Here is a 23,156-nt window from a genome sequence, read left to right as displayed (position 1 = left end):
CATCTCAGGACTAACCTCGTGCATTTCCTGTTTCATAAATACAGAAACCTGTTCCCTGAGACAAGACACAAACCCCCAAATAGCTCAAACATCCTTCCAAGCAGTTGTAGAACAGCAAGATTCCCTCCAAGCCTCCTTGTTTTGAGGCTGAGCCCTGTATCTCCCTCAACTGCTCATTGTCAAATGTCTGCTCCAGATCCTACCCAAGCTCCGTTCCATTCTCTGACCATGCAGAAGGACCTCAATGTCTTTCTAATAGCGAGGAACCCAAAACCAACTCAGGAATCTGAGGTGCCTCAGCAGCCCCAGCAGAGAGGGCTGAGAACTGCCCTGCTCTTGCTGACCACACAAGTGCTGCTGCAGGGCCAGCTGGCAATGGCCTGCTTTGCCACACGGACACATGCCACCTCACATTCAGCTGCTGTCAACCACACCCCCAGATCCTTTTCCACACATCAGCTTTCCAGATGAAATTCCCAGCACTCACAGACACCAGGACTGGGAAGGTTTTTATGTCATTGGAGCTGAGAATGCTGATGGGACATTGAACACATCCAGGTCTGCAACTTGCTTAGGCTATCACAGTTGGCACAGGACACGCCAGGACAAAGACTCATGGGCTGTGAAACTTCAGTTGGCAAAACAAATCACAACAAATGCTACAGGTGATGAAAAGGCCACACTGCCTCACAACCAGCTGATCCACAAGTTGCCAACGAGTTGCCTTTGGGCAGTGGAGCAAACTTGGTGTCGGGTGTGGGCTCTCCCTGGGATCCGGGGGATCTCCTGTCCCACCTGTGTCCCCTGCCAGCCTGCTCACTGCTGCTGGGGCTCCGGAGCAGGACATGCCTCGCCACTCGCTGCTCAGCCACGGCTCACACAGCACTGTGTCACCCACATTGATCTGTGACAAAATTCAGTCCCAGCAGAAGTTAATCCCGTCCCCTCCAAAGAAGCCACCACTGCAACATCACCGCATGGGATGGGGATGGCATCACCATCACCGATTCTTATCGATCATGTTTATTTTACTCAGTTCTATTCGGTTGATTGTTAAAAGTGGCAATTTTCTGTTATCCCCCATGTTCTCCCTAAGTTGGTTTCTCCCTAAGTTGCACCCTCCTTCCCAACTGTCCCTCAAAGAATGTCCTCCCTTCCTTCCAGACCCTTCCCTGCCTCTCAAGGCAACCTGGCCCCTTTGCCATGTCTGTCAACCTAAATCCTATCCATTGCTCTAGAAAGTTCCCTGTCCCTCACCGCCAGGACCAAGCCCAGATTGAACCCCCTCTCCTCCCCTTACCCTGATTTGTGGCAGCCCTGAAAACCACACCTTAAGTGTTGCTCATCTCTTGTGTCATTGTGTCCACCCCCTGTTTTGTCAAGTTCTAAAAACCCTTGCACAGCTGTACTCGAGGCTCTGCTTGCCTGTGTTCCCTTCAGCTCTCCTCTCCTGTCGACCCTACCCTCGTCCTGCCCAATAGACCCGCTGGACTTCACACCGCAGCAGAGCCTCTCCTGCCTCATTCATCCCATCCTCGTCACACCTCCAGGGGTCTCCAGTGCTGGGCACTTGGCTCAGAGGTTCTGGCTCAGGCTATACCCTAAGCCGGGCAGTTCCCCACTCTTGCCATTGCCCCCAGACCATCTTGGAGCTAGCCTGGGCCCCAGAGGACAGTGACACCCAGTCATCACAGATCAGAGCTGGCCGTGTCACAGTGGCCTCAGTGACATCATCACCCCGGCCCAACCCTTCAAATGTGGCTGCACGTCAACACCACCCTCAGAGTGAAGGAGAGGATCGCCGAGAAGGAGCTTGCCCGAGGCTGCTCAAGCACCAGGGTAAGTGACACAGCTCACGCACAGCTCACGCCTCTCTCTTCCCTCAGGCTTGGTGCACCAAGTGTCAGGAGGAGAAATGCCAGCAGTGCTGCGCAGGAGACGCTCCAGGCACTCGCCATCAGCCTCTTCTGGATCCAACATGGCACAGCCAGAAACTGTCCCCAAGGAAAAAGGTGACAGCAGAAGCCTCCCTCCCCACAGCTCCCCATCACTGGCACAGGGCGTTCCGGGGTAGTCAGTGAGGAGCCAAGAACAATGCCAGGCCGAGGCAGGAGCTCCCCAGCCCGGCTGGGCTCTGGGCACTTGCTGGGGCACCCACGCCTCACCTGCTCTGCCCTTCAGCCTGCATGGCCCACAACCAGCGGGGCCCTGGGGCTGATCCTGCACAGACACTTGCCCAGCCCCACAGACGTGCTCATGCCTCATGGGGACTTGCTCTGTCTCCAGCGTGCATGCTGTGCCACCAGACCCAGGCGGACACCGACATCTGCGGGGACAAGAGAGTCAAGTTCAAGCTCTGTGTCCACACCTACTGCCAGGTGAATTCTCTTGGGGAGCTTTCACCTGGCAGGAGGTGTGGGCACAGCATTCTGCCCACAAGGGCCCTGCCTTCCTGACCTAACAAGCTCCAGAACTTCCCTGCCTTCTTGCAGATCCTCGCCAGTGGCCTTTACCCACGAGAGAGCACTGGAAACTTTCTTGTTGGGGACACCAGGCGTATCATCGGGGAGGCAGCCAAGAAGGTGGGGACGACCTGGCAGGAGCAGGCAGCTTTGCACCACAAGGGGCTTGGGCCGCTCATCCTGCTCCCCAGCAAAGAAGCCCCAGGCCCAGCTCACACAGGAGCCTCCTGTGCAGGCGCCTCTGGGGGCTCTGAGCTGGCACTGCCCACATCCCACTCCCTGTCTGCAGACGCAGACCGGCCACACTCAGGGGGCTGCTCTGCTCTTTCCAGAGCTGCTTCGTCTGCTCCAAGATGGGGGCCACCATCACCTGCTGTGAGACGGGCTGTGACCGCACCTTCCACCTGCCCTGTGCCCCAGACGGCCAATGTGTCACCCAGTACTTTGGGGCCTACAGGTAAGTGTTGCTCATCCTCACCTTGGGAGCCCCTGTGTTTGTCTCCAAGCCCTTTCCACCCTGGAAGTCACACAAGGAAGGAGCCCATGGTTGCCAGCAACCTGCCACACACAGGGGCAGAACCCACACGGGGGCTGGGGCTCCCTCACGGCTCCTGCTCCCACATCGCCAGCACAGCCCAAGGACTCTGCACTTCCCCCTGCCCTCACCCATCTCCTCATCTTCCTCACAGGTCCTTCTGCTGGGAGCATCGCCCACAGCAGGCACTGCAGCCACGTCCCAGCCAGGACACCACCTGCAGCATCTGCCTGGACACCGTGGAAGACAAAATCTCATACAAAACCATGGGGTGCCCCGCGTGCCAAGACGCCCGCTTCCACCGGCACTGCATCCAGAGACTGGCTCTGCACGCTGGCACTGGCTTCCGATGCCCGTGCTGCCTGAAGCAAGAGCCATTCATGACGGAAATGCTCATCATGGGCATCCGACTCTCTAAGAGGTTGGCTTTCCTCCTCCCATCTCACAAGGCGGCAGGCACAAGCACTGTGCCAGCCTAGGGACTGCCCCAGCAGGCCTGGCCGCCTTCTGGCCCCATGCCTCTTGCCCTCAGCTCCACCGAGCCGCTGCAAACGGGACAGGCAGAGGAGCAGCGACTGCTGGGATCTGCCGGATGAGGGCTCAGCTGGGCTCAACTCTTTCCTCTCCTTCTCTGGCAGACCCCCATCGTGGCAGAGTGACCAAGAGGTCAGACCCTCCTCAGATCAGAGGCACGGCCGCTGCGATGCCTCAAGGTGCCTTTGTTTGCGAGGCAGGGAGCACGTGGAGGCAAACGGGTAAGCTGCCAAAGCACCAATGCAGGGACCTGAAGGGCATCTGCTCCCCACGGGCTCAGCAATGTACAACTAAGAACAAGGGCTCGGCCATGGGCATGGCCATCCCTTGCTGTGTCCCTTTGTCCTCACAACCTCCTTGCTCCTCCAGACCCTGGCAACTGTGGCTGTGCAGCTCCTGCGCTGCTGAGGGCACCCACAACCTCTGCTCCTCTTTGGAGAGCACCACCTGCTCCTGGGAGTGCAGCACCTGTGCTGCCGCAGGCACCGGTAGGCATCAAAGCATTTCCTGCCACGCAATGCAGACAGGGGCCAGGATGGGCCTGACAGCAGGACCTTCAGCACGTGGCTTGGCTCCAGGAGGGCTTCTGGATACCTCAGTGGCCTCTCCTGCCTGCACCCTGGGGGCTCTCCTGACGACCTTCCTGCTGCCCCTCTTTGCAGGTTCCTCAGAGCTTGTGAGCCCCAAAACTTCCAGCCAGGAACTGGCTGCACTGTCCCAGAGCACAGTGCTCCTCAAGAGCAGCTCCTCCATCAGCCCTCGACAGGCCTTGAAGCGGCACTACGCTGAGGAAGAAACACCATCGTGGACAATGTACAGCTCTCCTGCAAAACGTCGCAGCGTCGAGGATGGGCCAGCACACAGTGCTGACACCTGCGAGCCCAGCACTTCCAGCCAGGCCGCAGCACAGCTGGCCCAGGGAGAGTGTCCTGTCAAGACCAGCAGCTCTTCCTCTTGCCCTCGGCAGGCCTTCAAACGGGCCTACCCAGAGGAAGACAATGACTCTGGGATATCACACGGCCCACCCGCAAAACGCCGCAGGATTGACAATGGGCTGGCCCAGAGTGCCCATGAAAGCAGCCCCAGCACTTCCAGACAGGCAGAAGCACAGCTGGCCCAGGGCAACTTTCCTGTCAAGACCAGCAGCTCTTCCTCTTGCCCTCGGCAGGCCTTCAAACGGGCCTACCCAGAGGAAGACAATGACTCTGGGATATCACACGGCCCACCCGCAAAACGCCGCAGGATTGACAATCGGCTGGCCCAGAGTGCCCATGAAAGTGGCCCCAGCACTTCCAGACAGGCAGTGTCGGGGCTGACTCAGGGCACTCTGGCTGCCAACAGTCAAGCAGCACGGCCACGACGTCCGTACAGGCCTCCATGGATCATCCACGCATCCACAACGGACAACCGCTCCCAGCCTGGGCCAGTTCGCATGAGACACGTCTGGCGGCAACAACGGCGGGCAAAAAAGCCCTACAGCCGGCCACAATAACAACAGCACAAGCTGTCAGCCAGCCCAAAGCCCCCATCACCCTTAACCATCAAGGACAGAGAGACAAATAGATACGTAAGTAGATAGAGACGTAGAGAGATAGAGTGACATCTGTGGGGACAAGAGAGTCAAGTTCAAGCTCTGTGTCCACACCTACTGCCAGGTGAATTCTCTTGGGGAGCTTTCACCTGGCAGGAGGTGTGGGCATTCTGCCCACAAGGGCCCTGCCTTCCTGACCTAACAAGCTCCAGAACTTCCCTGCCTTCTTGCAGATCCTCGCCAGTGGCCTTTACCCACGAGAGGACACTGGAAACTTTCTTGTTGGGGACACCAGGCGTATCATCGGAGAGGCAGCCAAGAAGGTGGGGACGACCTGGCAGGAGCAGGCAGCTTTGCACCACAAGGGGCTTGGGCCGCTCATCCTGCTCCCCAGCAAAGAAGCCCCAGGCCCAGCTCACACAGGAGCCTCCTGTGCAGGCGCCTCTGGGGGCTCTGAGCTGGCACTGCCCACATCCCACTCCCTGTCTGCAGATGCAGACCGGCCACACTCAGGGGGCTGCTCTGCTCTTTCCAGAGCTGCTTCGTCTGCTCCAAGATGGGGGCCACCATCACCTGCTGTGAGACGGGCTGTGACCGCACCTTCCACCTGCCCTGTGCCCCAGACGGCCAATGTGTCACCCAGTACTTTGGGGCCTACAGGTAAGTGTTGCTCATCCTCACCTTGGGAGCCCCTGTGTTTGTCTCCAAGCCCTTTCCACCCTGGGAGTCACACAAGGAAGGAGCCCATGGTTGCCAGCAACCTGCCACACACAGGGGCAGAACCCACACAGGGGCTGGGGCTCCCTCACGGCTCCGCAGGATTGACAATGGGCTGGCCCAGAGTGCCCATGAAAGTGGCCCCAGCACTTCCAGACAGGCAGTGTCGGGGCTGACTCAGGGCACTCTGGCTGCCAACAGTCAAGCAGCACGGCCACGACGTCCGTACAGGCCTCCATGGATCATCCACGCATCCACAACGGACAACCGCTCCCAGCCTGGGCCAGTTCGCATGAGACACGTCTGGCGGCAACAACGGCGGGCAAAAAAGCCCTACAGCCGGCCACAATAACAACAGCACAAGCTGTCAGCCAGCCCAAAGCCCCCATCACCCTTAACCATCAAGGACAGAGAGACAAATAGATACGTAAGTAGATAGAGACGTAGAGAGATAGAGTGACATCTGTGGGGACAAGAGAGTCAAGTTCAAGCTCTGTGTCCACACCTACTGCCAGGTGAATTCTCTTGGGGAGCTTTCACCTGGCAGGAGGTGTGGGCATTCTGCCCACAAGGGCCCTGCCTTCCTGACCTAACAAGCTCCAGAACTTCCCTGCCTTCTTGCAGATCCTCGCCAGTGGCCTTTACCCACGAGAGGACACTGGAAACTTTCTTGTTGGGGACACCAGGCGTATCATCGGAGAGGCAGCCAAGAAGGTGGGGACGACCTGGCAGGAGCAGGCAGCTTTGCACCACAAGGGGCTTGGGCCGCTCATCCTGCTCCCCAGCAAAGAAGCCCCAGGCCCAGCTCACACAGGAGCCTCCTGTGCAGGCGCCTCTGGGGGCTCTGAGCTGGCACTGCCCACATCCCACTCCCTGTCTGCAGATGCAGACCGGCCACACTCAGGGGGCTGCTCTGCTCTTTCCAGAGCTGCTTCGTCTGCTCCAAGATGGGGGCCACCATCACCTGCTGTGAGACGGGCTGTGACCGCACCTTCCACCTGCCCTGTGCCCCAGACGGCCAATGTGTCACCCAGTACTTTGGGGCCTACAGGTAAGTGTTGCTCATCCTCACCTTGGGAGCCCCTGTGTTTGTCTCCAAGCCCTTTCCACCCTGGGAGTCACACAAGGAAGGAGCCCATGGTTGCCAGCAACCTGCCACACACAGGGGCAGAACCCACACAGGGGCTGGGGCTCCCTCACGGCTCCGCAGGATTGACAATGGGCTGGCCCAGAGTGCCCATGAAAGTGGCCCCAGCACTTCCAGACAGGCAGTGTCGGGGCTGACTCAGGGCACTCTGGCTGCCAACAGTCAAGCAGCACGGCCACGACGTCCGTACAGGCCTCCGTGGATCATCCACGCATCCACAACGGACAACCGCTCCCAGCCTGGGCCAGTTCGCATGAGACACGTCTGGCGGCAACAACGGCGGGCAAAAAAGCCCTACAGCCGGCCACAATAACAACAGCACAAGCTGTCAGCCAGCCCAAAGCCCCCATCACCCTTAACCATCAAGGACAGAGAGACAAATAGATACGTAAGTAGATAGAGACGTAGAGAGATAGAGTGACATCTGTGGGGACAAGAGAGTCAAGTTCAAGCTCTGTGTCCACACCTACTGCCAGGTGAATTCTCTTGGGGAGCTTTCACCTGGCAGGAGGTGTGGGCACAGCATTCTGCCCACAAGGGCCCTGCCTTCCTGACCTAACAAGCTCCAGAACTTCCCTGCCTTCTTGCAGATCCTCGCCAGTGGCCTTTACCCACGAGAGGACACTGGAAACTTTCTTGTTGGGGACACCAGGCGTATCATCGGAGAGGCAGCCAAGAAGGTGGGGACGACCTGGCAGGAGCAGGCAGCTTTGCACCACAAGGGGCTTGGGCCGCTCATCCTGCTCCCCAGCAAAGAAGCCCCAGGCCCAGCTCACACAGGAGCCTCCTGTGCAGGCGCCTCTGGGGGCTCTGAGCTGGCACTGCCCACATCCCACTCCCTGTCTGCAGATGCAGACCGGCCACAGAGCCCCAGCCCTGACACTCAGGGGGCTGCTCTGCTCTTTCCAGAGCTGCTTCGTCTGCTCCAACATGGGGGCCACCATCACCTGCTGTGAGACGGGCTGTGACCGCACCTTCCACCTGCCCTGTGCCCCAGACGGCCAATGTGTCACCCAGTACTTTGGGGCCTACAGGTAAGTGTTGCTCATCCTCACCTTGGGAGCCCCTGTGTTTGTCTCCAAGCCCTTTCCACCCTGGAAGTCACACAAGGAAGGAGCCCATGGTTGCCAGCAACCTGCCACACACAGGGGCAGAACCCACACAGGGGCTGGGGCTCCCTCACGGCTCCTGCTCCCACATCGCCAGCACAGCCCAAGGACTCTGCACTTCCCCCTACCCTCACCCATCTCCTCATCTTCCTCACAGGTCCTTCTGCTGGGAGCACTGCCCACAGCAGGCACTGCAGCCACGTCCCAGCCAGGACACCACCTGCAGCATCTGCCTGGACACCGTGGAAGACAAAATCTCGTACAAAACCATGGGGTGCCCCGCGTGCCAAGACGCCCGCTTCCACCGGCACTGCATCCAGAGACTGGCTCTGCACGCTGGCACTGGCTTCCGATGCCCGTGCTGCCTGAAGCAAGAGCCATTCCTAACAGAAATGCTCATCATGGGCATCCGACTCTCTAAGAGGTTGGCTTTCCTCCTCCCATCTCACAAGGCGGCAGGCACAAGCACTGTGCCAGCCTAGGGACTGCCCCAGCAGGCCTGGCCGCCTTCTAGCCCCATGCCTCTTGCCCTCAGCTCCACCGAGCCGCTGCAAACGGGACAGGCAGAGGAGCAGCGACTGCTGGGATCTGCCGGATGAGGGCTCAGCTGGGCTCAACTCTTTCCTCTCCTTCTCTGGCAGACCCCCATCGTGGCAGAGTGACCAAGAGGTCGGACCCTCCTCAGATCAGAGGCACGGCCGCTGCGATGCCTCAAGGTGCCTTTGTTTGCGAGGCAGGGAGCACGTGGAGGCAAACGGGTAAGCTGCCAAAGCACCAATGCAGGGACCTGAAGGGCATCTGCTCCCCACAGGCTCAGCAATGTACAACTAAGAACAAGGGCTCGGCCATGGGCATGGCCATCCCTTGCTGTGTCCCTTTGTCCTCACAACCTCCTTGCTCCTCCAGACCCTGGCAACTGTGGCTGTGCAGCTCCTGCACTGCTGAGGGCACCCACAACCTCTGCTCCTCTTTGGAGAGCACCACCTGCTCCTGGGAGTGCAGCACCTGTGCTGCCACAGGCACTGGTAGGCATCAAAGCATTTCCTGCCACGCAGTGCAGACAGGGGCCAGGATGGGCCTGACAGCAGGACCTTCAGCACATGGCTGGGCTCCAGGAGGGCTCTGGATACCTCAGTGGCCTCTCCTGCCTGCACCCTGGGGGCTCTCCTGACGACCTTCCTGCTGCCCCTCTTTGCAGGTTCCTCAGAGCTTGTGAGCCCCAAAAATTCCAGCCAGGAACTGGCTGCACTGTCCCAGAGCACGGTGCTCCTCAAGAGCAGCTCCTCCATCAGCCCTCGACAGGCCTTGAAGCGGCACTACGCTGAGGAAGAAACACCATCGTGGACAATGTACAGCTCTCCTGCAAAACGTCGCAGCGTCGAGGATGGGCCAGCACACAGTGCTGACACCTGCGAGCCCAGCACTTCCAGCCAGGCCGCAGCACAGCTGGCCCAGGGAGAGTGTCCTGTCAAGACCAGCAGCTCTTCCTCTTGCCCTCGGCAGGCCTTCAAACGGGCCTACCCAGAGGAAGACAATGACTCTGGGATATCACACGGCCCACCCGCAAAACGCCGCAGGATTGACAATGGGCTGGCCCAGAGTGCCCATGAAAGCGGCCCCAGCACTTCCAGACAGGCAGTGTCGGGGCTGACTCAGGGCACTCTGGCTGCCAACAGCCAAGCAGCACGGCCACGACGTCCGTACAGGCCTCCGTGGATCATCCACGCATCCACAACGGACAACCGCTCCCAGCCTGGGCCAGTTCGCATGAGACACGTCTGGCGGCAACAACGGCGGGCAAAAAAGCCCTACAGCCGGCCACAATAACAACAGCACAAGCTGTCAGCCAGCCCAAAGCCCCCATCACCCTTAGCCACCAAAGACAGAAAGACAGATAGATAGATAGATAGATAGATAGATAGATAGATAGATAGATAGATAAGTATATAAGGACGTAGAGAGATAGAATGATGAACACACAGATTCATAGCTACATAGATACAGAGATAAGAAATAAAGTTGTTTTACACTATGAGACCCCACACACCTTTTCCAGTCATTTTCCTCAGCCTGCCTCCAAGCCTCTCTTAGTGGAATGAACAGGGATCTACGTCCCCAGGGTTGCCAGCACCTTCCAGTGTGCCAGCTGCCCTTCCCAGCTGCCCAGCACCATGGCCGTGCCCTTCAGGCCTTGCTGGCCCTGAGAGACTGCTGTCAGCGGCCCTGTAGGGCAGTGCCCGGCTCCTGTGCAATGTTCACACCCAGAGCATGGCTGCACCTGCAGCCTCTGCCTTGCCAGCAGGCCCTGTCCAGGCCCCAGCACCCCGGCATGTCCTGGGCACCATCAGCACCACAGCCAGGCTGCTGCTGATGCTGCTGCAACAAATATCACAGTTGGCACAGATGACAGGACAAAGTCTCGTGGGCTGAGACACTTTAATCAGCAAAACAGATCACAACAAATCTTACAGATGATGAAAAGGCCACACTGCCTCACAACCAGCTGTTGCACGAGTCGCCAACTATTTGGGCAGCGGAGCAGACTTGGTGGTGGCTGTGGGCTCTCCCTGGGATACGGGGGATCTCCTGTCCCACCTGTGTCCCCTGCCAGCCTGCTCACTGCTGCTGGGGCTCCGGAGCAGGACATGCCTCGCCACTCGCTGCTCAGCCACGGCTCACACAGCACTGTGTCACCCACATTGATCTGTGACAAAATTCAGTCCCAGCAGAAGTTAATCCCGTCCCCTCCAAAGAAGCCACCACTGCAACATCACCGCATGGGATGGGGATGGCATCACCATCACCGATTCTTATCGATCATGTTTATTTTACTCAGTTCTATTCGGTTGATTGTTAAAAGTGGCAATTTTCTGTTATCCCCCATGTTCTCCCTAAGTTGGTTTCTCCCTAAGTTGCACCCTCCTTCCCAACTGTCCCTCAAAGAATGTCCTCCCTTCCTTCCAGACCCTTCCCTGCCTCTCAAGGCAACCTGGCCCCTTTGCCATGTCTGTCAACCTAAATCCTATCCATTGCTCTAGAAAGTTCCCTGTCCCTCACCGCCAGGACCAAGCCCAGATTGAACCCCCTCTCCTCCCCTTACCCTGATTTGTGGCAGCCCTGAAAACCACACCTTAAGTGTTGCTCATCTCTTGTGTCATTGTGTCCACCCCCTGTTTTGTCAAGTTCTAAAAACCCTTGCACAGCTGTACTCGAGGCTCTGCTTGCCTGTGTTCCCTTCAGCTCTCCTCTCCTGTCGACCCTACCCTCGTCCTGCCCAATAGACCCGCTGGACTTCACACCGCAGCGGAGCCTCTCCTGCCTCATTCATCCCATCCTCGTCACACCTCCAGGGGTCTCCAGTGCTGGGCACTTGGCTCAGAGGTTCTGGCTCAGGCTATACCCTAAGCCGGGCAGTTCCCCACTCTTGCCATTGCCCCCAGACCATCTTGGAGCTAGCCTGGGCCCCAGAGGACAGTGACACCCAGTCATCACAGATCAGAGCTGGCCGTGTCACAGTGGCCTCAGTGACATCATCACCCCGGCCCAACCCTTCAAATGTGGCTGCACGTCAACACCACCCTCAGAGTGAAGGAGAGGATCGCCGAGAAGGAGCTTGCCCGAGGCTGCTCAAGCACCAGGGTAAGTGACACAGCTCACGCACAGCTCACGCCTCTCTCTTCCCTCAGGCTTGGTGCACCAAGTGTCAGGAGGAGAAATGCCAGCAGTGCTGCGCAGGAGACGCTCCAGGCACTCGCCATCAGCCTCTTCTGGATCCAACATGGCACAGCCAGAAACTGTCCCCAAGGAAAAAGGTGACAGCAGAAGCCTCCCTCCCCACAGCTCCCCATCACTGGCACAGGGCGTTCCGGGGTAGTCAGTGAGGAGCCAAGAACAATGCCAGGCCGAGGCAGGAGCTCCCCAGCCCGGCTGGGCTCTGGGCACTTGCTGGGGCACCCACGCCTCACCTGCTCTGCCCTTCAGCCTGCATGGCCCACAACCAGCGGGGCCCTGGGGCTGATCCTGCACAGACACTTGCCCAGCCCCACAGACGTGCTCATGCCTCATGGGGACTTGCTCTGTCTCCAGCGTGCATGCTGTGCCACCAGACCCAGGCGGACACCGACATCTGTGGGGACAAGAGAGTCAAGTTCAAGCTCTGTGTCCACACCTACTGCCAGGTGAATTCTCTTGGGGAGCTTTCACCTGGCAGGAGGTGTGGGCACAGCATTCTGCCCACAAGGGCCCTGCCTTCCTGACCTAACAAGCTCCAGAACTTCCCTGCCTTCTTGCAGATCCTCGCCAGTGGCCTTTACCCACGAGAGAGCACTGGAAACTTTCTTGTTGGGGACACCAGGCGTATCATCGGGGAGGCAGCCAAGAAGGTGGGGACGACCTGGCAGGAGCAGGCAGCTTTGCACCACAAGGGGCTTGGGCCGCTCATCCTGCTCCCCAGCAAAGAAGCCCCAGGCCCAGCTCACACAGGAGCCTCCTGTGCAGGCGCCTCTGGGGGCTCTGAGCTGGCACTGCCCACATCCCACTCCCTGTCTGCAGATGCAGACCGGCCACACTCAGGGGGCTGCTCTGCTCTTTCCAGAGCTGCTTCGTCTGCTCCAAGATGGGGGCCACCATCACCTGCTGTGAGACGGGCTGTGACCGCACCTTCCACCTGCCCTGTGCCCCAGACGGCCAATGTGTCACCCAGTACTTTGGGGCCTACAGGTAAGTGTTGCTCATCCTCACCTTGGGAGCCCCTGTGTTTGTCTCCAAGCCCTTTCCACCCTGGGAGTCACACAAGGAAGGAGCCCATGGTTGCCAGCAACCTGCCACACACAGGGGCAGAACCCACACAGGGGCTGGGGCTCCCTCACGGCTCCTGCTCCCACATCGCCAGCACAGCCCAAGGACTCTGCACTTCCCCCTGCCCTCACCCATCTCCTCATCTTCCTCACAGGTCCTTCTGCTGGGAGCATCGCCCACAGCAGGCACTGCAGCCACGTCCCAGCCAGGACACCACCTGCAGCATCTGCCTGGACACCGTGGAAGACAAAATCTCATACAAAACCATGGGGTGCCCCGCGTGCCAAGACGCCCGCTTCCACCGGCACTGCATCCAGAGACTGGCTCTGCACGCTGGCACTGGCTTCCGATGCCCGTGCTGCCTGAAGCAAGAGCCATTCATGACGGAAATGCTCATCATGGGCATCCGACTCTCTAAGAGGTTGGCTTTCCTCCTCCCATCTCACAAGGCGGCAGGCACAAGCACTGTGCCAGCCTAGGGACTGCCCCAGCAGGCCTGGCCGCCTTCTGGCCCCATGCCTCTTGCCCTCAGCTCCACCGAGCCGCTGCAAACGGGACAGGCAGAGGAGCAGCGACTGCTGGGATCTGCCGGATGAGGGCTCAGCTGGGCTCAACTCTTTCCTCTCCTTCTCTGGCAGACCCCCATCGTGGCAGAGTGACCAAGAGGTCAGACCCTCCTCAGATCAGAGGCACGGCCGCTGCGATGCCTCAAGGTGCCTTTGTTTGCGAGGCAGGGAGCACGTGGAGGCAAACGGGTAAGCTGCCAAAGCACCAATGCAGGGACCTGAAGGGCATCTGCTCCCCACGGGCTCAGCAATGTACAACTAAGAACAAGGGCTCGGCCATGGGCATGGCCATCCCTTGCTGTGTCCCTTTGTCCTCACAACCTCCTTGCTCCTCCAGACCCTGGCAACTGTGGCTGTGCAGCTCCTGCGCTGCTGAGGGCACCCACAACCTCTGCTCCTCTTTGGAGAGCACCACCTGCTCCTGGGAGTGCAGCACCTGTGCTGCCGCAGGCACCGGTAGGCATCAAAGCATTTCCTGCCACGCAATGCAGACAGGGGCCAGGATGGGCCTGACAGCAGGACCTTCAGCATGTGGCTTGGCTCCAGGAGGGCTTCTGGATACCTCAGTGGCCTCTCCTGCCTGCACCCTGGGGGCTCTCCTGACGACCTTCCTGCTGCCCCTCTTTGCAGGTTCCTCAGAGCTTGTGAGCCCCAAAACTTCCAGCCAGGAACTGGCTGCACTGTCCCAGAGCACAGTGCTCCTCAAGAGCAGCTCCTCCATCAGCCCTCGACAGGCCTTGAAGCGGCACTACGCTGAGGAAGAAACACCATCGTGGACAATGTACAGCTCTCCTGCAAAACGTCGCAGCGTCGAGGATGGGCCAGCACACAGTGCTGACACCTGCGAGCCCAGCACTTCCAGCCAGGCCGCAGCACAGCTGGCCCATGGAGAGTGTCCTGTCAAGACCAGCAGCTCTTCCTCTTGCCCTCGGCAGGCCTTCAAACGGGCCTACCCAGAGGAAGACAATGACTCTGGGATATCACACGGCCCACCCGCAAAACGCCGCAGGATTGACAATGGGCTGGCCCAGAGTGCCCATGAAAGCAGCCCCAGCACTTCCAGACAGGCAGCAGCACAGCTGGCCCAGGGCAACTTTCCTGTCAAGACCAGCAGCTCTTCCTCTTGCCCTCGGCAGGCCTTCAAACGGGCCTACCCAGAGGAAGACAATGACTCTGGGATATCACACGGCCCACCCGCAAAACGCCGCAGGATTGACAATGGGCTGGCCCAGAGTGCCCATGAAAGTGGCCCCAGCACTTCCAGACAGGCAGTGTCGGGGCTGACTCAGGGCACTCTGGCTGCCAACAGTCAAGCAGCACGGCCACGACGTCCGTACAGGCCTCCATGGATCATCCACGCATCCACAACGGACAACCGCTCCCAGCCTGGGCCAGTTCGCATGAGACACGTCTGGCGGCAACAACGGCGGGCAAAAAAGCCCTACAGCCGGCCACAATAACAACAGCACAAGCTGTCAGCCAGCCCAAAGCCCCCATCACCCTTAACCATCAAGGACAGAGAGACAAATAGATACGTAAGTAGATAGAGACGTAGAGAGATAGAGTGACATCTGTGGGGACAAGAGAGTCAAGTTCAAGCTCTGTGTCCACACCTACTGCCAGGTGAATTCTCTTGGGGAGCTTTCACCTGGCAGGAGGTGTGGGCATTCTGCCCACAAGGGCCCTGCCTTCCTGACCTAACAAGCTCCAGAACTTCCCTGCCTTCTTGCAGATCCTCGCCAGTGGCCTTTACCCACGAGAGGACACTGGAAACTTTCTTGTTGGGGACACCAGGCGTATCATCGGAGAGGCAGCCAAGAAGGTGGGGACGACCTGGCAGGAGCAGGCAGCTTTGCACCACAAGGGGCTTGGGCCGCTCATCCTGCTCCCCAGCAAAGAAGCCCCAGGCCCAGCTCACACAGGAGCCTCCTGTGCAGGCGCCTCTGGGGGCTCTGAGCTGGCACTGCCCACATCCCACTCCCTGTCTGCAGATGCAGACCGGCCACACTCAGGGGGCTGCTCTGCTCTTTCCAGAGCTGCTTCGTCTGCTCCAAGATGGGGGCCACCATCACCTGCTGTGAGACGGGCTGTGACCGCACCTTCCACCTGCCCTGTGCCCCAGACGGCCAATGTGTCACCCAGTACTTTGGGGCCTACAGGTAAGTGTTGCTCATCCTCACCTTGGGAGCCCCTGTGTTTGTCTCCAAGCCCTTTCCACCCTGGGAGTCACACAAGGAAGGAGCCCATGGTTGCCAGCAACCTGCCACACACAGGGGCAGAACCCACACAGGGGCTGGGGCTCCCTCACGGCTCCGCAGGATTGACAATGGGCTGGCCCAGAGTGCCCATGAAAGTGGCCCCAGCACTTCCAGACAGGCAGTGTCGGGGCTGACTCAGGGCACTCTGGCTGCCAACAGTCAAGCAGCACGGCCACGACGTCCGTACAGGCCTCCGTGGATCATCCACGCATCCACAACGGACAACCGCTCCCAGCCTGGGCCAGTTCGCATGAGACACGTCTGGCGGCAACAACGGCGGGCAAAAAAGCCCTACAGCCGGCCACAATAACAACAGCACAAGCTGTCAGCCAGCCCAAAGCCCCCATCACCCTTAACCATCAAGGACAGAGAGACAAATAGATACGTAAGTAGATAGAGACGTAGAGAGATAGAGTGACATCTGTGGGGACAAGAGAGTCAAGTTCAAGCTCTGTGTCCACACCTACTGCCAGGTGAATTCTCTTGGGGAGCTTTCACCTGGCAGGAGGTGTGGGCACAGCATTCTGCCCACAAGGGCCCTGCCTTCCTGACCTAACAAGCTCCAGAACTTCCCTGCCTTCTTGCAGATCCTCGCCAGTGGCCTTTACCCACGAGAGGACACTGGAAACTTTCTTGTTGGGGACACCAGGCGTATCATCGGAGAGGCAGCCAAGAAGGTGGGGACGACCTGGCAGGAGCAGGCAGCTTTGCACCACAAGGGGCTTGGGCCGCTCATCCTGCTCCCCAGCAAAGAAGCCCCAGGCCCAGCTCACACAGGAGCCTCCTGTGCAGGCGCCTCTGGGGGCTCTGAGCTGGCACTGCCCACATCCCACTCCCTGTCTGCAGATGCAGACCGGCCACAGAGCCCCAGCCCTGACACTCAGGGGGCTGCTCTGCTCTTTCCAGAGCTGCTTCGTCTGCTCCAACATGGGGGCCACCATCACCTGCTGTGAGACGGGCTGTGACCGCACCTTCCACCTGCCCTGTGCCCCAGACGGCCAATGTGTCACCCAGTACTTTGGGGCCTACAGGTAAGTGTTGCTCATCCTCACCTTGGGAGCCCCTGTGTTTGTCTCCAAGCCCTTTCCACCCTGGAAGTCACACAAGGAAGGAGCCCATGGTTGCCAGCAACCTGCCACACACAGGGGCAGAACCCACACAGGGGCTGGGGCTCCCTCACGGCTCCTGCTCCCACATCGCCAGCACAGCCCAAGGACTCTGCACTTCCCCCTACCCTCACCCATCTCCTCATCTTCCTCACAGGTCCTTCTGCTGGGAGCACTGCCCACAGCAGGCACTGCAGCCACGTCCCAGCCAGGACACCACCTGCAGCATCTGCCTGGACACCGTGGAAGACAAAATCTCGTACAAAACCATGGGGTGCCCCGCGTGCCAAGACGCCCGCTTCCACCGGCACTGCATCCAGAGACTGGCTCTGCACGCTGGCACTGGCTTCCGATGCCCGTGCTGCCTGAAGCAAGAGCCATTCCTAACAGAAATGCTCATCATGGGCATCCGACTCTCTAAGAGGTTGGCTTTCCTCCTCCCATCTCACAAGGCGGCAGGCACAAGCACTGTGCCAGCCTAGGGACTGCCCCAGCAGGCCTGGCCGCCTTCTAGCCCCATGCCTCTTGCCCTCAGCTCCACCGAGCCGCTGCAAACGGGACAGGCAGAGGAGCAGCGACTGCTGGGATCTGCCGGATGAGGGCTCAGCTGGGCTCAACTCTTTCCTCTCCTTCTCTGGCAGACCCCCATCGTGGCAGAGTGACCAAGAGGTCGGACCCTCCTCAGATCAGAGGCACGGCCGCTGCGATGCCTCAAGGTGCCTTTGTTTGCGAGGCAGGGAGCACGTGGAGGCAAACGGGTAAGCTGCCAAAGCACCAATGCAGGGACCTGAAGGGCATCTGCTCCCCACAGGCTCAGCAATGTACAACTAAGAACAAGGGCTCGGCCATGGGCATGGCCATCCCTTGCTGTGTCCCTTTGTCCTCACAACCTCCTTGCTCCTCCAGACCCTGGCAACTGTGGCTGTGCAGCTCCTGCACTGCTGAGGGCACCCACAACCTCTGCTCCTCTTTGGAGAGCACCACCTGCTCCTGGGAGTGCAGCACCTGTGCTGCCACAGGCACTGGTAGGCATCAAAGCATTTCCTGCCACGCAGTGCAGACAGGGGCCAGGATGGGCCTGACAGCAGGACCTTCAGCACATGGCTGGGCTCCAGGAGGGCTCTGGATACCTCAGTGGCCTCTCCTGCCTGCACCCTGGGGGCTCTCCTGACGACCTTCCTGCTGCCCCTCTTTGCAGGTTCCTCAGAGCTTGTGAGCCCCAAAAATTCCAGCCAGGAACTGGCTGCACTGTCCCAGAGCACGGTGCTCCTCAAGAGCAGCTCCTCCATCAGCCCTCGACAGGCCTTGAAGCGGCACTACGCTGAGGAAGAAACACCATCGTGGACAATGTACAGCTCTCCTGCAAAACGTCGCAGCGTCGAGGATGGGCCAGCACACAGTGCTGACACCTGCGAGCCCAGCACTTCCAGCCAGGCCGCAGCACAGCTGGCCCAGGGAGAGTGTCCTGTCAAGACCAGCAGCTCTTCCTCTTGCCCTCGGCAGGCCTTCAAACGGGCCTACCCAGAGGAAGACAATGACTCTGGGATATCACACGGCCCACCCGCAAAACGCCGCAGGATTGACAATGGGCTGGCCCAGAGTGCCCATGAAAGCGGCCCCAGCACTTCCAGACAGGCAGTGTCGGGGCTGACTCAGGGCACTCTGGCTGCCAACAGCCAAGCAGCACGGCCACGACGTCCGTACAGGCCTCCGTGGATCATCCACGCATCCACAACGGACAACCGCTCCCAGCCTGGGCCAGTTCGCATGAGACACGTCTGGCGGCAACAACGGCGGGCAAAAAAGCCCTACAGCCGGCCACAATAACAACAGCACAAGCTGTCAGCCAGCCCAAAGCCCCCATCACCCTTAGCCACCAAAGACAGAAAGACAGATAGATAGATAGATAGATAGATAGATAGATAGATAGATAGATAGATAGATAGATAAGTATATAAGGACGTAGAGAGATAGAATGATGAACACACAGATTCATAGCTACATAGATACAGAGATAAGAAATAAAGTTGTTTTACACTATGAGACCCCACACACCTTTTCCAGTCATTTTCCTCAGCCTGCCTCCAAGCCTCTCTTAGTGGAATGAACAGGGATCTACGTCCCCAGGGTTGCCAGCACCTTCCAGTGTGCCAGCTGCCCTTCCCAGCTGCCCAGCACCATGGCCGTGCCCTTCAGGCCTTGCTGGCCCTGAGAGACTGCTGTCAGCGGCCCTGTAGGGCAGTGCCCGGCTCCTGTGCAATGTTCACACCCAGAGCATGGCTGCACCTGCAGCCTCTGCCTTGCCAGCAGGCCCTGTCCAGGCCCCAGCACCCCGGCATGTCCTGGGCACCATCAGCACCACAGCCAGGCTGCTGCTGATGCTGCTGCAACAAATATCACAGTTGGCACAGATGACAGGACAAAGTCTCGTGGGCTGAGACACTTTAATCAGCAAAACAGATCACAACAAATCTTACAGATGATGAAAAGGCCACACTGCCTCACAACCAGCTGTTGCACGAGTCGCCAACTATTTGGGCAGCGGAGCAGACTTGGTGGTGGCTGTGGGCTCTCCCTGGGATACGGGGGATCTCCTGTCCCACCTGTGTCCCCTGCCAGCCTGCTCACTGCTGCTGGGGCTCCGGAGCAGGACATGCCTCGCCACTCGCTGCTCAGCCACGGCTCACACAGCACTGTGTCACCCACATTGATCTGTGACAAAATTCAGTCCCAGCAGAAGTTAATCCCGTCCCCTCCAAAGAAGCCACCACTGCAACATCACCGCATGGGATGGGGATGGCATCACCATCACCGATTCTTATCGATCATGTTTATTTTACTCAGTTCTATTCGGTTGATTGTTAAAAGTGGCAATTTTCTGTTATCCCCCATGTTCTCCCTAAGTTGGTTTCTCCCTAAGTTGCACCCTCCTTCCCAACTGTCCCTCAAAGAATGTCCTCCCTTCCTTCCAGACCCTTCCCTGCCTCTCAAGGCAACCTGGCCCCTTTGCCATGTCTGTCAACCTAAATCCTATCCATTGCTCTAGAAAGTTCCCTGTCCCTCACCGCCAGGACCAAGCCCAGATTGAACCCCCTCTCCTCCCCTTACCCTGATTTGTGGCAGCCCTGAAAACCACACCTTAAGTGTTGCTCATCTCTTGTGTCATTGTGTCCACCCCCTGTTTTGTCAAGTTCTAAAAACCCTTGCACAGCTGTACTCGAGGCTCTGCTTGCCTGTGTTCCCTTCAGCTCTCCTCTCCTGTCGACCCTACCCTCGTCCTGCCCAATAGACCCGCTGGACTTCACACCGCAGCGGAGCCTCTCCTGCCTCATTCATCCCATCCTCGTCACACCTCCAGGGGTCTCCAGTGCTGGGCACTTGGCTCAGAGGTTCTGGCTCAGGCTATACCCTAAGCCGGGCAGTTCCCCACTCTTGCCATTGCCCCCAGACCATCTTGGAGCTAGCCTGGGCCCCAGAGGACAGTGACACCCAGTCATCACAGATCAGAGCTGGCCGTGTCACAGTGGCCTCAGTGACATCATCACCCCGGCCCAACCCTTCAAATGTGGCTGCACGTCAACACCACCCTCAGAGTGAAGGAGAGGATCGCCGAGAAGGAGCTTGCCCGAGGCTGCTCAAGCACCAGGGTAAGTGACACAGCTCACGCACAGCTCACGCCTCTCTCTTCCCTCAGGCTTGGTGCACCAAGTGTCAGGAGGAGAAATGCCAGCAGTGCTGCGCAGGAGACGCTCCAGGCACTCGCCATCAGCCTCTTCTGGATCCAACATGGCACAGCCAGAAACTGTCCCCAAGGAAAAAGGTGACAGCAGAAGCCTCCCTCCCCACAGCTCCCCATCACTGGCACAGGGCGTTCCGGGGTAGTCAGTGAGGAGCCAAGAACAATGCCAGGCCGAGGCAGGAGCTCCCCAGCCCGGCTGGGCTCTGGGCACTTGCTGGGGCACCCACGCCTCACCTGCTCTGCCCTTCAGCCTGCATGGCCCACAACCAGCGGGGCCCTGGGGCTGATCCTGCACAGACACTTGCCCAGCCCCACAGACGTGCTCATGCCTCATGGGGACTTGCTCTGTCTCCAGCGTGCATGCTGTGCCACCAGACCCAGGCGGACACCGACATCTGCGGGGACAAGAGAGTCAAGTTCAAGCTCTGTGTCCACACCTACTGCCAGGTGAATTCTCTTGGGGAGCTTTCACCTGGCAGGAGGTGTGGGCACAGCATTCTGCCCACAAGGGCCCTGCCTTCCTGACCTAACAAGCTCCAGAACTTCCCTGCCTTCTTGCAGATCCTCGCCAGTGGCCTTTACCCACGAGAGAGCACTGGAAACTTTCTTGTTGGGGACACCAGGCGTATCATCGGGGAGGCAGCCAAGAAGGTGGGGACGACCTGGCAGGAGCAGGCAGCTTTGCACCACAAGGGGCTTGGGCCGCTCATCCTGCTCCCCAGCAAAGAAGCCCCAGGCCCAGCTCACACAGGAGCCTCCTGTGCAGGCGCCTCTGGGGGCTCTGAGCTGGCACTGCCCACATCCCACTCCCTGTCTGCAGATGCAGACCGGCCACACTCAGGGGGCTGCTCTGCTCTTTCCAGAGCTGCTTCGTCTGCTCCAAGATGGGGGCCACCATCACCTGCTGTGAGACGGGCTGTGACCGCACCTTCCACCTGCCCTGTGCCCCAGACGGCCAATGTGTCACCCAGTACTTTGGGGCCTACAGGTAAGTGTTGCTCATCCTCACCTTGGGAGCCCCTGTGTTTGTCTCCAAGCCCTTTCCACCCTGGGAGTCACACAAGGAAGGAGCCCATGGTTGCCAGCAACCTGCCACACACAGGGGCAGAACCCACACAGGGGCTGGGGCTCCCTCACGGCTCCTGCTCCCACATCGCCAGCACAGCCCAAGGACTCTGCACTTCCCCCTGCCCTCACCCATCTCCTCATCTTCCTCACAGGTCCTTCTGCTGGGAGCATCGCCCACAGCAGGCACTGCAGCCACGTCCCAGCCAGGACACCACCTGCAGCATCTGCCTGGACACCGTGGAAGACAAAATCTCATACAAAACCATGGGGTGCCCCGCGTGCCAAGACGCCCGCTTCCACCGGCACTGCATCCAGAGACTGGCTCTGCACGCTGGCACTGGCTTCCGATGCCCGTGCTGCCTGAAGCAAGAGCCATTCATGACGGAAATGCTCATCATGGGCATCCGACTCTCTAAGAGGTTGGCTTTCCTCCTCCCATCTCACAAGGCGGCAGGCACAAGCACTGTGCCAGCCTAGGGACTGCCCCAGCAGGCCTGGCCGCCTTCTGGCCCCATGCCTCTTGCCCTCAGCTCCACCGAGCCGCTGCAAACGGGACAGGCAGAGGAGCAGCGACTGCTGGGATCTGCCGGATGAGGGCTCAGCTGGGCTCAACTCTTTCCTCTCCTTCTCTGGCAGACCCCCATCGTGGCAGAGTGACCAAGAGGTCAGACCCTCCTCAGATCAGAGGCACGGCCGCTGCGATGCCTCAAGGTGCCTTTGTTTGCGAGGCAGGGAGCACGTGGAGGCAAACGGGTAAGCTGCCAAAGCACCAATGCAGGGACCTGAAGGGCATCTGCTCCCCACGGGCTCAGCAATGTACAACTAAGAACAAGGGCTCGGCCATGGGCATGGCCATCCCTTGCTGTGTCCCTTTGTCCTCACAACCTCCTTGCTCCTCCAGACCCTGGCAACTGTGGCTGTGCAGCTCCTGCGCTGCTGAGGGCACCCACAACCTCTGCTCCTCTTTGGAGAGCACCACCTGCTCCTGGGAGTGCAGCACCTGTGCTGCCGCAGGCACCGGTAGGCATCAAAGCATTTCCTGCCACGCAATGCAGACAGGGGCCAGGATGGGCCTGACAGCAGGACCTTCAGCATGTGGCTTGGCTCCAGGAGGGCTTCTGGATACCTCAGTGGCCTCTCCTGCCTGCACCCTGGGGGCTCTCCTGACGACCTTCCTGCTGCCCCTCTTTGCAGGTTCCTCAGAGCTTGTGAGCCCCAAAACTTCCAGCCAGGAACTGGCTGCACTGTCCCAGAGCACAGTGCTCCTCAAGAGCAGCTCCTCCATCAGCCCTCGACAGGCCTTGAAGCGGCACTACGCTGAGGAAGAAACACCATCGTGGACAATGTACAGCTCTCCTGCAAAACGTCGCAGCGTCGAGGATGGGCCAGCACACAGTGCTGACACCTGCGAGCCCAGCACTTCCAGCCAGGCCGCAGCACAGCTGGCCCATGGAGAGTGTCCTGTCAAGACCAGCAGCTCTTCCTCTTGCCCTCGGCAGGCCTTCAAACGGGCCTACCCAGAGGAAGACAATGACTCTGGGATATCACACGGCCCACCCGCAAAACGCCGCAGGATTGACAATGGGC

General features: G+C 59.3%; 5 protein-coding genes and 3 long non-coding RNA genes across 8 annotated transcripts; all 8 read left to right on the top strand.

The window, feature by feature from the left end:
• The first annotated feature begins 1,755 nt into the window (after positions 1 to 1,755).
• On the top strand, positions 1,756 to 4,603 carry LOC128810841 (uncharacterized). Its single transcript, XM_053983981.1, is given in 9 exon segments — positions 1,756 to 1,822; positions 1,864 to 2,012; positions 2,287 to 2,378; positions 2,493 to 2,765; positions 2,767 to 2,919; positions 3,152 to 3,418; positions 3,636 to 3,752; positions 3,901 to 4,151; positions 4,154 to 4,603. Coding segments are annotated over 9 exon segments (1,536 nt in total). The 3' UTR covers positions 4,321 to 4,603.
• Positions 4,604 to 5,129: 526 nt separating this feature from the next.
• Positions 5,130 to 5,617, top strand: LOC128810409 (uncharacterized). Its single transcript, XR_008438037.1, has 3 exons — positions 5,130 to 5,186; positions 5,296 to 5,385; positions 5,598 to 5,617. It is a non-coding gene; the product is annotated as an uncharacterized LOC128810409 (long non-coding RNA).
• Positions 5,618 to 6,237: 620 nt separating this feature from the next.
• LOC128810413 (uncharacterized) lies at positions 6,238 to 6,725 on the top strand. Its single transcript, XR_008438038.1, has 3 exons — positions 6,238 to 6,294; positions 6,404 to 6,493; positions 6,706 to 6,725. It is a non-coding gene; the product is annotated as an uncharacterized LOC128810413 (long non-coding RNA).
• A 1-nt stretch (position 6,726) lies between these two features.
• Positions 6,727 to 10,069, top strand: LOC128810836 (PHD finger protein 7-like). The gene is given in 10 exon segments (XM_053983978.1): positions 6,727 to 6,830; positions 6,990 to 7,188; positions 7,343 to 7,402; positions 7,517 to 7,606; positions 7,836 to 7,960; positions 8,193 to 8,459; positions 8,677 to 8,793; positions 8,942 to 9,137; positions 9,140 to 9,191; positions 9,194 to 10,069. Coding segments are annotated over 10 exon segments (1,377 nt in total). The 3' UTR covers positions 9,361 to 10,069.
• Positions 10,070 to 12,226: 2,157 nt separating this feature from the next.
• LOC128810768 (G2/M phase-specific E3 ubiquitin-protein ligase-like) lies at positions 12,227 to 14,281 on the top strand (the record flags this gene model as incomplete). The annotated part of the gene is given in 6 exon segments (XM_053983886.1): positions 12,227 to 12,600; positions 12,602 to 12,754; positions 12,987 to 13,253; positions 13,471 to 13,587; positions 13,736 to 13,986; positions 13,989 to 14,281. Coding segments are annotated over 6 exon segments (1,329 nt in total), but the record flags the coding sequence as incomplete, so codon positions are not given.
• A 683-nt stretch (positions 14,282 to 14,964) lies between these two features.
• Positions 14,965 to 15,452, top strand: LOC128810769 (uncharacterized). Its single transcript, XR_008438128.1, has 3 exons — positions 14,965 to 15,021; positions 15,131 to 15,220; positions 15,433 to 15,452. It is a non-coding gene; the product is annotated as an uncharacterized LOC128810769 (long non-coding RNA).
• Position 15,453: 1 nt separating this feature from the next.
• On the top strand, positions 15,454 to 18,804 carry LOC128810833 (PHD finger protein 7-like). The gene is given in 10 exon segments (XM_053983977.1): positions 15,454 to 15,557; positions 15,717 to 15,915; positions 16,070 to 16,129; positions 16,244 to 16,333; positions 16,563 to 16,687; positions 16,920 to 17,186; positions 17,404 to 17,520; positions 17,669 to 17,864; positions 17,867 to 17,918; positions 17,921 to 18,804. Coding segments are annotated over 10 exon segments (1,377 nt in total). The 3' UTR covers positions 18,088 to 18,804.
• Positions 18,805 to 20,325: 1,521 nt separating this feature from the next.
• On the top strand, positions 20,326 to 23,016 carry LOC128810831 (uncharacterized). Its single transcript, XM_053983976.1, is given in 9 exon segments — positions 20,326 to 20,392; positions 20,434 to 20,582; positions 20,857 to 20,948; positions 21,063 to 21,335; positions 21,337 to 21,489; positions 21,722 to 21,988; positions 22,206 to 22,322; positions 22,471 to 22,721; positions 22,724 to 23,016. Coding segments are annotated over 9 exon segments (1,536 nt in total). The 3' UTR covers positions 22,891 to 23,016.
• The last annotated feature ends 140 nt before the right edge of the window (positions 23,017 to 23,156 follow it).

This window comes from Vidua macroura, chromosome 8 (genome assembly GCF_024509145.1).
Source record: "Vidua macroura isolate BioBank_ID:100142 chromosome 8, ASM2450914v1, whole genome shotgun sequence".
Taxonomy (NCBI): domain Eukaryota; kingdom Metazoa; phylum Chordata; class Aves; order Passeriformes; family Viduidae; genus Vidua; species Vidua macroura.
The sequence above is the reverse complement of the archived record's forward strand: the minus strand, read 5'-3'. Positions and strand labels throughout refer to the sequence as shown.